Genomic DNA, 16118 nt, shown 5'->3' with positions numbered 1-16118 from the left:
ACGATAATGTATGCAGGTGCTTAGGTCTTTAAATTTTGTTTATATATCTCTTCGTATCAACAATTATATACTAATTGTTATTTTTTTAGGAAAAATTGATATTAATAATCCAATTTTTCATCCACCCGCTCTGAATAATCTTACATTTGAATTATTTTTTAATAATTTAACCTTTGTCTTTAATTTGCTATCAATATAACCTTTTATTTTATAATAATTCAACTTCGCCCCTAATTCGCTATCAGCACACCGTATTAGTATGCTGACAACAAATTAGAGACAAAAATTAATTTATTAAAAAATAATTCAACGTTGAAATTATTTATAATAGAAGGGTGAAAAATTAAATTATTAATATTAAATTTTTCTATTTTTTAATGTTCAGGATAACTTTATTGAATGACATAGGCGTATCTTTAAAGAAGTATATTTTGTTAGGAACTTAGGATAGTGATATGACAACTTTTACAAATTGTATCTCCCCAAATTGGGCACGAACCACTAGATCCAAAAACAATAACGTTACGACCATATTACTGTATAAAACATGGACCAGGCTTCCCCCAACTTGACAACTAGAAGTGTAATCCCACCTTGTTATTCTTTCTGAACTTGGAATTTCCCCTCACCTTAAACGATACCGACAAAAACACATTCAGATTTAATAGAAGAAATTACCCTTTAGGCCTCCACCTTTTTTTTTAAGAAAATAACTGACCTTCCTTTTTGTTTCTCTCTCCTCCTCAATCTAACAATGGCTGTATCAATGGGGGCGGGAACTGCCGTTATCCTCACTCTCTCTCCTCCTCCTCCTCCATATGACACCACTTTTCGTCGCCGATTCGAGAATTTAAACGTAAAATCGTCTCGCATTTTTGGTGTTTCTCGTACTTTGCGTTCTTTTAAATTTCGCGTTTTCAGTATTTCTGAAGGTCCTAGTCAGGTATTCTGAAATTTATTTCTAGTTTTTGTTTCTTATATATAGAAATTTATTGTTCAGCATTGTCTTTTAACTCTGTTATTATTGTTGAATCGTGGATTTTCTAGGTTTTAATTGTTATTTTCATGGTAAAATTTAGTATTTGTGATTACTGGCTAGAATGCGATTACTTGATTGACTTTAATTTGTGATTGTGAAGCTATGATTTGTGAAAATGTGATAAATTTGTATTTAGTGTGATAATTTGGGATTATCTAGAAAAATTGTGGCTTTTTGGATCTTGTTGATGGATTTAGTGTGATTTCGCTTGGTATGGTCCGTGTGGATATTGATATTACTACTATGTTTGTTTAGATAGCTTCAATTGAACCTTACATTATCTGAAATATGAACGAAGTTGATTTTTGAATCCTAGATTTCTCCTCCATATTGCATTTAATAGGTTACATTGACACCTTATCTTCATCTTTAATTATCATTTACTCTAATTATGAGTTTGTTTTTACTTGAAATGCTTGCCCGAAGCCACAAGAAGCTTTGGCATCCGATATCATATATTAATTAGTTAGTTAGTCCATTGCCATTTGTAATGTTTTTCTTGTACTTGGTGTAAATTTGGGGTATTCGTTGTGTGATTAGATTTTCAAATGGATAGATGATAAATTATGGCTTTGCTGACCAATTTTTCTGCTTTTCTCAAATTATTGTGGTCCTTGTTTTTGAGGTTGACATGAGGAAATTGAAAGTAAAACGTGATAATGTTGGGAGACATGTTTTCTTTGTAGTTTGTAGGCACATTATTGATAACAATTAGATGGATTTCATAGGGTGGCAGAGGGAATGATCAGTTGGTTTTGTTTTCAGGGAGACTTTTATGGAAGCAGCAATGATGTTTCATTGACGCCTCCATCCGTAATAACTTTTGTGAAAGGATTGCTGAAATTTGTGATCTCTAACCTTTTACCGCTGGGTGAGTTAGTTGATTTGCTTGAAAGCTTTAGTGTTAAAGTAATTGTGAGTGGTCCTGAAATATACTTCATATATAAGCAGTTGCATGTAATATGCTTTTCTCTTATTTATTTTATTGTATTGATTAACATTGGATTGCATCGGTTGATTTTAGTTTTTTTTTTCATTGAAGTAGTAAGAAACCTCTTTGACAACCTTGGTGAAAAGAGAGCTTGATTAGAGTTTAAGAACAATTCTCAACCTCTAATATCACCAAGATCAAAAAGGTTTGAAGTACCTTGATGAACTATAACGATTTCAATGAATTAACAATGTTTAAAAGAAAAATAAACAATGCAAAATGACACAATGATTTAAGGAGGTTCACCCAATTATGGCTACGTCCTCCGTGGTGTGTAGTATATTTGTTTATACTTTATCAATGGAGTATAACAACTCTTATAAATGAAGTATTACAATTGAGTAAAAGAATCAAAGGCTATGTGTTTAGGCTTAGGTGTTTGTGTTTGATGTGTTTTGATGAGCATATGAGCTCCCTATTTATAGGGATGATTACATTAATCAACATTCAATACATTAAAGCTATGAATCGATAAAATCGAAACAACTCTAAGGACTTGAAGAGGCAAAAAGCAAATCCCCTGCAGTCTCTGACCAGACCGCTCGTTCGAGCGTGATTGCTGCTCATTTGAGCGGTTAGCAGCAGGCCCATCCTGTAGCTTCTGTTCTTGGTGCTCGTTTGAGCCTTGACTGCTCGTTCGAGCATTGACACACCTCAACATTTTGTTTTATTTTCAGCAGCTGCCTCGAATAAGGCAGTAATTATTCTTTGAGTGCTTCGAACAAGGCACATAGAACAGGATCTTAAAAAAACTCTACTACCTCATTAACTTCATTCATCATGCATCATAACAACATGTTTAAGACTCCTATCAACACACCAGTAACTCCATGCATTGAACCACACTTAAACACCATAATTAATACACACATTAAGTCATGAACTTAATTACCCATTTGATTCCATCTCTATCCACTCACACTAATGCATAGACTTGATTGTGCACTCAAGTCACAATATTCCTTCAACACTTGGCTTCATGTATGTTAACAAGTTTTGAGGTATGACCTCTTTGGAATTGGGATAAGTTATGCTTTACCTTACCTAAGTTTTCATTATCTTTTTTGAGCTAGTATACGCTGGAAAATGACATTGCGGAAACAAACTTTTATCGATTTCGTTGTTCTTGATACAATTTGGACTTCTTGTGAGATATGCATAATAAAACACTGTTGATCTTGTTTGGCAACATTATTTGTTTGACATTTGCAACATGCATTAGGCTTTTACTCACTTCACATACATTACCGACATAATGGTTGCTGTTTTGCTCACTTCTTTCTTGATCAAAAAAGGATCTAATGTTAGGATGTTCTGGTATAGAGGGCACATGGTTTGATAGGGAAGCGGAATACGATCGAGCGAGACTAGGACACATCACTTATCTTTATTTACTTTTTTTCTTGTTTGGTTTCACCGAGGTGTTGTTTCACTTCAATCCATAAATATATTTTTATGAATATTATCATTTTCAATTAGCGGAAATGCTTATAAATAATTCAAAATTGTGGTTTCCCTTGCAATCGCATTTCAATCATGTGTTGCGGTAACAAAGATGATATGGTTGTTGTATCACCAAATTATGATAAAAAACAATAAGACGTATCCAATTAATGGCCAAAATCAATAAGATGTAACCGTAAGGAGGTGATGCAGTTCAAAAAAGGAATGATTTCTGTGGTTCTTTTCCTTCTAGTTTGTGTAGGGTTACCAGCCCCTTTGTTCCATTTTTTTGTATATATTTATGATTTACTAGGAACAAATGAAAAAGAAAAAATAGTTATCACCGTTCGAGTGCAAAAAATTACCAAATTAAGTTGATGAGTGAATATTGTTTTCTACTAATAGCTTATTTTAACTACTTGGGCTACTTTTAAATTTGTCCATAGCTTAATTATACCCTCTTATTTAAGTTGCCTTCGTTAATTTTGTAGCTCTGGTTGGTGGCGTAGCTCTTGGCTTCAGCAGTCCTGTACTGGGTTGTTTAGCTCATAAGTATTCCTTATCAAAATTTATCACATGTTGGCTTTTCTTTCTTTCAGGTAAGTTTTTTCATGTTGTGCTTAATTATCTTTTTGTGTTTTTCTTTGTTGTTTTGTGCTAAACCACCTCACATGCTTCTTGTTCTTTCAGGACTGAAATCACAGGATGGTGATGTCAAAGAAGTTTTTCAGGCTTGGCCTGCACTTTTATATGGGCTTGTATGATCTCAATTTTCTGAATGTATATTGTATGTTGAGAGTTCTTACCCTTTAGATTTATTGCTCTGTTGAGATATGCAATTTTGAAGCATTTGACGTTTGATTAGTGATTTCACTATATGAATCCTTTGTTCCCTATTGGTGATGTGATATAGCCAAAATATTATGGTATTTAGGCTTTGTTTTCTTCATCTTAGTTTTATTGAATTCAATTATTTTCACAGACTATATTCAATTCAACAGAAATTTTCTGCCCAACTTATTTTTACTGTTCCCATTACTACTACTTCTCTTAGTGATATATTTTGAATAAAACTTATTTGTGTAATTGAACTTATTGTTTTAACTTGAATAATTTTTTATTTAAATATTATCTTCTTAAGGTGAAGAGAGTCTGGATTTTGTAGCAGTACCTCTTGAACTCTAATAGTGTTACTTACTTGCATCAAAAGATATTGTTTTGGATTCCAGTGAGGATTTTAAATTACGTTTGACGTAATCTTTCCGCAAACATGTAACCACTTTTTATTATTTTTTAGCAATGAATGACAAAGAGTACATGCAACTACGGTGGGAAACATAAGAAATATACAAGTAGGATCCCTGTTATTATGCTAATAGAAGAAAAGCCCTCAATGTTTTCTTTCTAGCAAACTCTGAGCTTTTAACTACACTAAGAATAGCACCTAAAGAAAAAGAAATAGATAAACAAAAGAAGGTGACATTTTCAGACTCACAAAAGTTTGTCTTTTCTGTTCAAATACTGCACCTTACTACTAGGTGGCTGAACTGTCGAGGTGTTCATCTTTTCTTATCCCTCCCACCATGCTTATTGGAGTTGGACTTTCAAGAGGTCTAGGAGGATCTATGAGGCAATATGTCCGATCCTTACAATTGCAAATACATGTTTCACTATAAGGAAAGATGGCTATAATTTCTTAGTGCACGAATTTACTTGACATAACAATGAATGTTATTCAGGAGTCAGTAACTTGGTTTTCCCATTTTAATTGGAGCTGGTTGTTGTACAAATGAAAAATGTTTGGCTTGAAGTGTTGAAAGATAGAGCTACTGGGTTAGATGGATCTTTCCAACCAAATCTTATCTCTTAACCTATTGGGCTGACCCTGAAAACAATTGTGTTTTGTGGATTGTTGCTACTTGAATCTTCTAGAGATTGATTGAAAGCCAAATTGATTAATTGCATGAAAGATCTTGTGTCAGTTATCTTATTTGTATCATTGACTGAGAGGCTGTGAAATTAATCGTACCGCGATTGAACAAAATTGTGCTTAGAATTTATACCATCAAAAATTACATGTAAGTCATCATGAAGTTTTCTACATTTGTGGATCAATAAGAAAATTGGCTCCATTGACATGCTTTACAGTTAAAGCTATAGAATTGCTAATGCACACTATGTGGAACTAAATTCCTTGTATATCTTGAACTAATGTGAATTAAATTGAAGACCTTATTTTTCCGTAATCATGGTTTTATTACATGTGTTGTGAATCTTTGCTTCTATTGCTTAGTATTCCGAAGCTGCGTCTGAAATGGATTGCGATAAATTTGTGTGTCAATTGATTAGGATGTCAGAGATTCATTTATAACAATTTGTGTTTGATGATCAGCTGAAAGGGATTGAGATAGTATTTGAGTTCCCATAGATAACGCCATTACTGAAACAAATAGTAGAGCTAAACTTGCAGGGCTTTTCGAGTTTTATGGAAAGCTGGTAATTTTACTGTTTGTAACCATTTTGTGGTCTTTTTGATGTTCATGTTGTAAGTTTTATTACAAATTGTGTAAATATGACTTACTAATGTCTTGTTTCTGCTTCAGCTTACGTTTAGACTTCTTTAGCTTTTTGTTTTGATGAGAAAGGATTGAGGAAAAGTCATTTCTCACTATTTCTTTGTTATTACTTAGGCTTCCATCTTGCTGGTGTGTCCAATCTTTTCAAAGCTGATTCTCAAAGTCCAGATGGTACCACAGGAGTTTATTACAGGCAAGTATTGTATTAGCATTAGTGTCAGAGAAGTTTACTAACTTCTATTTTAGCTGTTTAGTTATGCATCTGACCTTTTAGATGTCTCGTGGAGCAGGGACGGCAATTTTTAGCTGTATGCCTGCAACATTGAATGGAGGAGTAGCGCTTACACAAGTACCTAACTAGGCCACTCTTTGATTTTGCGACTTGCATTCATGTATGAAAATGTTTGACCCATTATTTCCATGGTGTGATGCCACTGCCAGCTTGTAGGTGGGAATGCTGCTTTGGCTCTTGTCCTGACAATAACATCTGTTCTTCTAGGGATTTTGATTGTAAGCTCACTTTTTTTTTTTACATTCTCTATACTTTGAACTCCATTTTTGATCATTCAAATAATTCAAATTTGTATTTTATCTCAGTTCAAGGATCAATCAAGGGAATATCTGATACATTATTCTTATTATGAGCTTAATTTTGAAAAGCACATTCTCTTTTTTCTTTTTGTGCCTCGAGCTCATGCTCGACTGAATCTCAGCTAGGCAAGGCAAAACCTATTACAAGAGGCGTGTCACTTGGTGCACCTCAATGCTTTTCGTGCCTTGTGCGTCCAACACGCCTCCTTGTTGGCTTATTTAATTAACATAAGCTTGTTTTTTCAAAAACGAAATGAAATGCATACCTAAATTCACTTGACTAGGAAGTCTGAGAACCGTTGCTTTCATAAAAAAAGAACATGAAAGAAAGTAAGAAAGGAAAAATAACTTTGGATATTTATCATATTCTCATCATATTATTATGTGCTAAAGCGTTCACTGCAATGATTCTAAGTTTTTCTAAACTTGTTGCTATTGTAATATGTCATTTTATTTTGAAGTTTTATTAATGCTCTAAAATTGATATTTAGGCATTTTAGCGGAAAAGTACTCCTTGCCTTCAAAAGCCAACGTCTAGGCTCTAAGGGCCTTATGTGCCTTGGTGCACATTGCGTTTTTTAAGACTAAGATAATGAGGATAATGTTGTTTACATTAGACCCCTCAAACCCCAAGCTACTTAGCATTGAAGTAAGGGCACGTTGTTTCTTTTGTTATATTTTATTTCACCCATCTTCGGAACTAAAGAAATAATATTTTGGAATTGGCTTTAATACAACTATTGGTATTTAGAGCATTCAAATATGTAATGACCATTTCCCCAAGAGTTGCTATAAAATGGTGATGGGATGAGAGTGCGTCGTTATGTGAGTTTTGGTAAATTTTCAACTTATGAAGACTGAATGAGCGATTTGGTTCAGGGTAACAACAATCTTTGGTAGAAATGCTGAACTTTGGGCAAACATGCATGAACCTGTTACTGTTGAGTTCTTGGTCTGTCCTATTCTGTGATGTTCTACGAAAAATTTTGTTGTTTGGTTGTTTAATGATGTTGTAGTTGTTTTTGATACGTGCATAACCTCTGGGAAGTGTTGAATATGGTTATCTAACTACTTTAAGAAGCTATTGGATGGATTAACCATAAAGCATTCAAGCTGTCAAATACAACAACAACAATGACAGAGCTATCAAAGAATGACATTCTTACAATATAGCCCTTATATGTATTTTCCTAAACTACGCCCACCCAAATAAACAAACTAAAGACACACCATCTTCCGTCTTGCTATCCTAAAAATAAATCCAATTAAAAAGTAAATCCTAAAAGAAATTAAAAAAATATACTAAGTACAGTATCAATCGTTATTTTTGGGTAAAATATATAGGATGCTATATTTCAGGGTACACTTAGGTGGGCTTCAATGGCGGATAAAGTATCATAATCTTCATTTTGTTTTCAACCTCGTATCAATGGCGGAAATGGTTGTCAGTTGGGTTCTATTTCTTAGTAATCTGATTATAAATTAATTTTACCTCATCCACAGTTCTATTGTTGGGTCCTGTTTTGCTCCAAATCTTGAGTTATTAGTTTGGTTGCGGGTGGCTTGAATACGGGTAGTGGTGGTTTGAGTCCCGTTGGTTGTGTATTGTTTTCCATTTGTGGTGATAGTGGTGGTACGTGTTGGTGATGGGGATGGCGAAGTTTCTGGCGGCGACGACTGCAACGGTGACGGTAGTGGTGGTGGTAGCAGCATTGGTGGCGATGGTAATAGTGGTGGAAACATAAGGAAATTGAATAGTAGTGGTTGTTATTATTGAGATAGATAATGGAGACATTATTACAGTTACTTATATAGGGATAAATAGGTTTTCTACAAATTAGGGCTTTAAGTTGAGCAGAATTTAGGGCTTAATTTAGCACCACCCATTTGAGCCTTGCAGTCTCTGTTTTTGAAAGCCTTTCTGTCTTACACTCTCAAAAGTTCTTGCAATTTGATTACGTGCTTTGTGTTGTTGCAAAGTGAAGAAATTTTTTGTATTTCATAGCAAACTTCAGAATACCCATTGACACATAAGAGGGGTGAAGCATTACTTTAGGAGAGTTGTAGTTGCCTCAAATGCAATATTAAGACTCCAATTCAGTTATCACAATAGTTCTTTTGTTGTTCTAGTTTGAGCAATAAAAGGTATGAGCATTCTTTGGTGCAATTTTTTTATTACTTTTCGGGTGATCTCCTTGTAATTTCGTGATCTCCATTGTTGTTTTGATGCAACTATTCAACAATGGTCTTATGAAATGATGCTTAACTTCCATCGCTTCCTCCTACATGTTCAGATTGATTATTGTTGCCTTACCTTATGCTATTTTGTTTTGCTGTTCCTCCTTCCCCCTTTCTCTTTCTCTCTCTCTCCCTTCCCATTTTTTTATTTGGGGCAGAAATTAGAGCTTGTCTCATGTGTCCTTTTTAGTTTCAACCCATTACATTCGTGTGCACAAGCAAGAAATAGTTGTTTCCGACTGATTTGCTGAATGAGAAGCAAACCAAACAAATGTCCTTGTATTTCATAAAATAAGAGAAGCCTTTTTTTCCTAGGACCCACTTACTTTTTCTCGAAGGATGTTCTCATACTTATGTGTGGAGGTTCCATTAGGGTGCTCAGATGGGTTTTAGGTATAATATGTGTGGTGGCATAAATTTTGAATCTTGAGTTTATATAATTATCTTGACTTAACTGTTTTTAGTCTATCCGTACATACATATGTATCAAAGTATGTTACCCCTAATGTCTATATCTAAGGAGATGTTGAATGTATCTGTTTTTTTTTTTTTTATTTTTTATGCTGACATGGAATATGTCTGGTTGACACTTTGTTTAAAACAAGTGTTTGTTTGGCATTTTAGGATTTTCATTATTAGAAGCATAGACATCTTCATGATTTTGTGAATTACAACCAATGTGTATGAGTTAATTTTTTCAATTTTAGGTGCCTCTTTGGATCACAAAGTTCTTTGCTGATGGCTATGGTATAACAATTCCGACCTGGCCGCTGTTTCGAAGTCTTGTTCTTATCCTTGTAGTTCCTCTAATTTTGGGAAAGGTTACTTTTTTTTTCAGTTTATGGCTTTCAGATCTATTATAATATTTTCAAGTTTTTAGTACGTATGTTTGATATTAGTATTTTCTGTTACATGTAAATTTGGTCCTTTGCTATCATGCAACTTTTTCTTGCTTTCCCCATGACTGTTCGGTACTTTCTTCATTAATGGAGGGTTTCTTGTTACATGTAGTAAGGCTCCTTCAAAGTGTATTTGGTGCAGTATTTGTCCTCTTTCATTAATTTTGGAATTTGCGTTTAGGAAGGTTTTCTTTCCATGTAGACTATAGGGTGTGGTGTGTTAGATAATGCGATCAATGTTGCTTTCTGCATCTAAATTCAATGGTTTTATTTTCAGGTAGTGCGGAATTTGTTCCCTGGTAAGATTTTCTCCGAGCTTGAGAGTATATGTTTAGTAAGATAATAATCCTTTTGCTTTTCCTGTCCTGGGGTGGGAATTTCTGTTGAGGTAATGTGGCAAGTTTTTGTTCTTGTGCAAGTATCAAAGTTCAAAGGTGATAATGTTTTATACATTATTGAACTTCTTGATGACTGATTGAGAATCAGAGTGGAGTTACATTAAATGTCTGCTTTGATGAACGAGAAAGTATAATGAACTAAACCTTCGTTGAAGACGAAAAAGCGAGAGATCAAATGTGTCTTCATATTCAATTGTGGATGATTCTTATTCGTCTTTTACGTCCGTTTTTTTGGGAAACTTGAGCAATCTTTTCTTCCAAATTTCTGTCTTTACAGATGTAGCAAGGTTTGTTGAACGGAATGAGAAGCTTTTCTCTATCACCACTTCCATTCTCCTTGGTTTTGTAAGTTTCATTTACCTTATGGTGTGATACCTTTAATACTTTATAGAAATAGAAAATGGCTCAAATCAGCTTTTAAAACTTTTACCCCAGACCCCCTGGTGTTGTCATTTACATTAAAAATAGTCTTTGTTGATGGGATTGGGTTTAGCTTCTATGGTAATTTATATTAGGTTTTCATGTTGACAGTTTCAATGTGTATCAGTATGGTAATTTTTGCATTAAGGGCATTGTTGTGTATATCCGGTTTTCGTGTTGACAGTTTCATGTTGACAGTTACAAGAGTATAACAAGGTTAAGGTTATGTATATTCAACTCCCAAACCCCATTCTAGGTGGGAACCATTTAATAACGTTGAGGCTATAGAATGTTGTATGATAATTTTTTCTTATTATGTCAGGAATTGAGTTTTTTTATCTTCTTTTTTTCTTTAATCCTGTTTCAGTTTCCATGGATGCAAGTGAGCAAGTCACGACAATTACTCTTGCTGGTTAAGCCTGAAATCTTTGTTTGTGCTATTCTACTTGGAGTGTGAGTATTTATTTTGACATGTGTTATTAACAATATGCAAAATATCATGTGGCTGTAATTTGGGTATTTGATAAAGTTATCTCTTCCAATAATATTTTTGTTTTGGAGTTTTTCGACGTGAACATCTTTTGGTGTTCGGTTCCTTCTTTTAATCAATGTCAAACTTTGGGATTAACGGTATACAAATCAAACACCAAAATTGAACATTAATGATTTTAACGGTATACAAATCGAACATCAATCATAAAATTATTAGAGTTACTCCATCTTTTGATCAATGTCAAAATTTGGGATTTAGATGATTCAATGAAACTAACGGTATACAAATTATTTTAGAATTAACTAGTCAAAATCATGCAAACATGGATATGAACGGACACGAAAAGATCTTACTAAATGGAGCTATCTTCTTGCTTCTTTCACTCTGATGTGTTAACCAGACCCATCTGTTTAATATGCTATGGTCATTCCTCTGCAATATTAACTCATAGAGCCATTGAACCTATTGCTGCGCCTGTTACTTCTCTTCAACTTTAACTTTGAACCCCGCAATCTTGGTTTTATGTGGGTTGAAGATGCAGGTTGTTTTCTATGATTACACCTGCTGCAATCTCTGTATAGAAGTAATTGAAGAATATGACCAAAAAATGTCTGTGATTTGTCTTTTCATTTCTCCTAATGTGTTGGACAATAACTTTCCCCTTCTGAAACATCTTGTAAAATTTTGCTTCTCTTCTAGAATTTTGTACTGTTCTTTTTTAAACCCATCTTTGTGAACATTGAACTTATAACTGTGCAACTTCTTCCTTTTTCTTTTCTTTTGGACAAGAATCTGTTCTTTCTTGTCAAGTTCTTTAATAGACTTGTGATAATGATTCCCTTATCTTATTGACCTTGTCATATTGCTTTGCCACTTTTTCTGTGTGTATACAAGCTAATTGTAGGAATTGCTAAATTTAAAGTATGGTGTTCTTGGGCTTTCCATATTTTATTTACCAAGAATGAAGTGTCAAATGCAAGAATAATTGTTTTTATTTTCTTGCAGACTTGTGCATTTAAGTTTGTTGGTGTTTAATGGAACCTTGGTGAGAATTTTATCTGTTGGATCATCTTCTGGGAGCTCAGTATTTCTAAAGCAAGAAAATAGAAGGGCTTTGATGTTGGTTTGCAGTCAGGTCGGTTGATTATCTTTCTGTTGTTTTTTGCTTTTGATCTCCTTGGTCTAGAACAACGAAGACAATTGTTTTTAAGCACAGGGTTTTTTTCTTATGACTACATCAATTGATTTCTGCAATTATGATATCTGGAGAAGGGACATACATTTTGCTGGTGAAAAAATGACAACAATATAGTCCCATAATCATGGAAAAAAATGATTTTATTCCATTACATAATAACCGATTTATAAAGGATTTTGAGCGTGCCATCACGCGAAACCCCATTATGTAACCTATGATTTTAAATCATGGAGTAATACGCGTTATAAGTAGCTATCCTAACATATTAGTCGATACAATTTTTTAGAACATGAGTTAGCTTCTAAAAGTCTATTATAGGCTTTAGTTTAAATATATGCTCTAGAAAACCTAAATTTCTATGATAAAATGGATATTTTTCAAGTTAACAATTCACTTAGTAATGTTTGCAAAACTCGTCGTAACAACCCCGAGGTGCCGCGTCCGTGAAATCGCAAACAGTATCCCAATCGTGATGAGTGCTGCGTTTTTTTTTCTGTCCAAAAATCTTGTTTTATCTGTATGATAATTTCTGCATAATTTGTTTTGCCTTTCATGAGAATGGACACTCACATCATTTTTAAAAAATGTTTTTGTAGAGATCCTTGCTTATTGCAACAGCTGTGGTGGAGCAACTTGGAGGCGTATTAGGTGAATCAGGCTTGCTGCTTTTGCCTTGCGTTGCAGCCGACGTGAACCAGGTATTTTGCGCAAATTAATAACTTACCGTTTCTACTAGTCTAGCTATTGCTGCTTTCTATCATGTTCTGACTACAAAATTTAAAGAGGGAGTAATATCGTAGTTGTTTGTGTACCATGGGTGTTGTAGATCATAATTGATTCACTTCTAGTTAACTTCTGGATCCGAAAGGATGAGTCATGCGACATTGCGAAGAAACCCTGAGGCTTGCTTGACAGAGTGCATTGATTGCTGCGTTCCCTTTCATTCCATGATAGAAGAAGTTAAAAATGTATACAAGGAAATTTTCAAAGATTCAAATGTATATATATTAATTCTTTCAAGAAATGTACATAAATTTTGCATCTGTTACCATTGCCCTTCTATAAATTCAGATAAGGTTTATATGATTGGTTTAATCACTTGGTTAAGACTCACAGAAGAGTGTATACAGCTTTAGTAGAATTAGTGTGACTAAACTTTGACGAGATTTTTTGAAGGAACGAGATGATATCGGTAGGAAGGATGTTTAGTTACTTATAAGTTTTTATAGTTGTTTGATTTTGGGGTTTATTCTCAAGAAACCATCTTTTAGAACCCCAGTAAATGGCGGAAGAAAGGTGAAAATGATATTGTTATGCTCAGGTTCCACACTAAAATCTCCACATGCTGTTGACCTGTTGTATGTGAGGGTTGTGGAAATTAAGATCATTTGCAACCCTGGTAGTCTAATTTAAAGCTGAAAGTAGTGCAAATCATGTGTTGCCAATTCGTTAAGCTATCATCTATGCTAGTCATCAGATTGTAGAAAGGGTCACAGAATGATGTTGAACTTGTTTGATGCATCGTTCCATTGTATAAATTATATCCATTTGTCTCCTGATCCTCACGTGAGAAAATTTTCATTTTATTTCTTTGTACTTTCCTTTGGAATTAAATAGCATCATAAAACACTATGAAGGTACATGTAAGTTACCTAAGTTCCGAGCATCCAGCCTATCAAAAAAATCATCCCCTAGTTTAGAGGAGGTGGAATAGGGTAAGGGATGGAAAGATGAATATTAGATGTACTAATTTGTTACAGGCTTTTGTGTTATACTTCATAAAATAGCGTCTCTAGTAATCATATAAAGCAATGCTTAGTACTTTAGTTGCTACATTTTTAGTTATGTTAGTGTTTCTGTCTAGGATCGAATACAACTAATTTAGCACTTAAGTTTGGTTAGTACTAGGGTTGTTTGTTTAGGAGAAAAGTTGTTGAGATGCTTTCCTTTGCTATCAGGCGATCTTGCAATAAGATCACCCTATTGACCTTTACTTTTACCATTAACAAGCGTTAAGATGGTTCAGAGGTGTTCTCCGAAAACCTATTTCGATGCTCAAGTTAGTGAGAATATATGACAAGTATCTAAAAGGCCTAATTTCAACTAGGGTTTATTTGTGGTGTAAGACCGTAGTAAATGTTCTTGCCAATAAGAATAAATGTAAGTCACTTAATGCCAATGGTTTAGAGCAATAAGTTCAGTTTGTTTATAGGAGAGTGAGTTTGTTACCTTGAAAGCGGTGAATATAAGAGTATTTATATTCTATAATTGTCTTGGAGCTTAGGAATGATAATGACACTAAGAAATGTTCCTTTTGACTTTGACATGTTGTTGTCTTTCGTTATGTAGTTTTTCACATAGTGCATTGATTGCGAAATCATTCTTATTGGTCGTGAAATCCGCCAACCATTACTACAACTGTGACCGAAGACATATTTTTGCACTATGATTTTCCATCTTTTCGTTAGCTTTTTGTTTAGAGTCAACTACACTCGTGTGTGGCAGCTTCTAATTGACTGTGTAGAGGTGCATCAAATATATAAAAACAACTTTAACCAGTTTTGAGGAAACACTCATCCCTTCTCACGAAAGCGCTCATCAGTCATATTATAAGAGTAGACGAGGTATCGAAGCTTCAACCATGCATTTAATGTTTCGGCTTTTTAGAAATTCTGCTAAGATCTCCCAATTAATAGTGCTGGTTTAGGGTCCTACTTCCAAGACCTTGATCCAAACACATACAGTTAGTTCATTGCTTGTGTTTGAAAATTCTGGGTAATTCTAAATTGCTGAAGTTTGTGGATCAAAATTTTTACAAGATAAAAGTTAAGAGCTATCGTGAGGAAGCAGAACTTTGCTACTGGAAATTTTTTTATAATAAGCCTATTTCTTTTTATGAATGATTTGCTAAATAGAATTAGAAAAGACAAATATATATATATTTTGGTGTTCATTGAAAAGTATTTTCCAAACAGGTGTTGTAGGTAATAAGAAGCTATTTTTTTTTGGTTTGGAGACTTCAAACCTCTAGAGCTATACTTTTATGTATTTCTCAAACTAGTGTTCTTATAAAAAGATGTATTTTTTAAAATTTGGAGACTTTTTAGCCTTTGGTTTTTTAGTACTTTAAAATCCTAATCTCTAACCCAAAAATAAATAAATAATATACATAATTTCAAGTAACAGTAGTTTCAAAAATTTATGTTAAATTAAGTGTGGTAATCTTGGTATAGAAGCAAACAGAAGATAAGAAATGAAGAGGAACATAAATTTTATTTTATTAACATAAATTTCTTCTTCCATCAATTCATGAGTTTATTTTGGTGAAATAAATACAATTTATAAATCTTAAGATTGCTAATGCTTTGTAAAATCATACAAGAATTATTATGGTTGATAGAACAATCTTTATGATGTAGGACCGTAGGAGGGCATATGCTAGTTTAGTGCTAGTTGTGTTGAGAATAAACTGCATTATCTCTAAAAAGGACATTAAGGATGATTAGTGATAATATGTGAGGGATAGAATTCACGAATATGAAATAGTTAAAGTGATTTATAACTTATAAGTATAAGATAAGATGATAAAGTAAATTTATAAATATTGAACTGGATATTATAGTTTGCACCAAGTGGTCTAGTGAATCCTGCCCTTAGCCAGGATCTAAGGAGGATGGATAGAAGACAGACTAATATCCTCATCACAAGAAGGTCGCGAATCACAATCTAAAAGAACCCCTATTTCGAGACACCCTGCAGTACTTTCAAGGGAGGAATTGCAAAAAAAGAAAAAAAAACACAAAACAAAGCGCAATTTAGAAGACAAAAACTA

At 33.8% G+C, this 16118-nt stretch overlaps 1 protein-coding gene across 1 annotated transcript; it reads left to right on the top strand.

Annotated features, from left to right (window-relative positions):
• The first annotated feature begins 590 nt into the window (after positions 1-590).
• On the top strand, positions 591-14118 carry LOC130812596 (probable sodium/metabolite cotransporter BASS4, chloroplastic). Its single transcript, XM_057678117.1, has 14 exons — positions 591-943; positions 1805-1910; positions 3965-4072; positions 4164-4231; positions 6164-6242; positions 6340-6398; positions 6491-6559; positions 9586-9699; positions 10055-10076; positions 10453-10520; positions 10963-11048; positions 12094-12223; positions 12883-12984; positions 13113-14118. Exons 1-14 carry the CDS (start codon positions 755-757, stop codon positions 13185-13187), a joined length of 1275 nt encoding a protein of 424 aa, XP_057534100.1. The 5' UTR covers positions 591-754; the 3' UTR covers positions 13188-14118.
• Positions 14119-16118: the final 2000 nt, after the last annotated feature.

Source organism: Amaranthus tricolor, chromosome 5 (assembly GCF_026212465.1).
Source record: "Amaranthus tricolor cultivar Red isolate AtriRed21 chromosome 5, ASM2621246v1, whole genome shotgun sequence".
Taxonomy (NCBI): Eukaryota; Viridiplantae; Streptophyta; class Magnoliopsida; order Caryophyllales; family Amaranthaceae; genus Amaranthus; species Amaranthus tricolor.
Note: the sequence above shows the minus strand (reverse complement) of the source record. Positions and strands in the feature narration are given on the sequence as shown.

Excerpts from the sequence above, each read along its gene's own strand:
- LOC130812596 (XM_057678117.1), top strand. The coding sequence starts at position 755 with ATGGCTGTATCAATGGGGGCGGGAACTGCCGTTATCCTCACTCTCTCT. Across the intron at positions 10,077-10,452 it reads AGTGCGGAATTTGTTCCCTG|ATGTAGCAAGGTTTGTTGAA; the intron begins GTAAGATTTTCT and ends CTGTCTTTACAG. Across the intron at positions 11,049-12,093 it reads TGTGCTATTCTACTTGGAGT|ACTTGTGCATTTAAGTTTGT; the intron begins GTGAGTATTTAT and ends ATTTTCTTGCAG.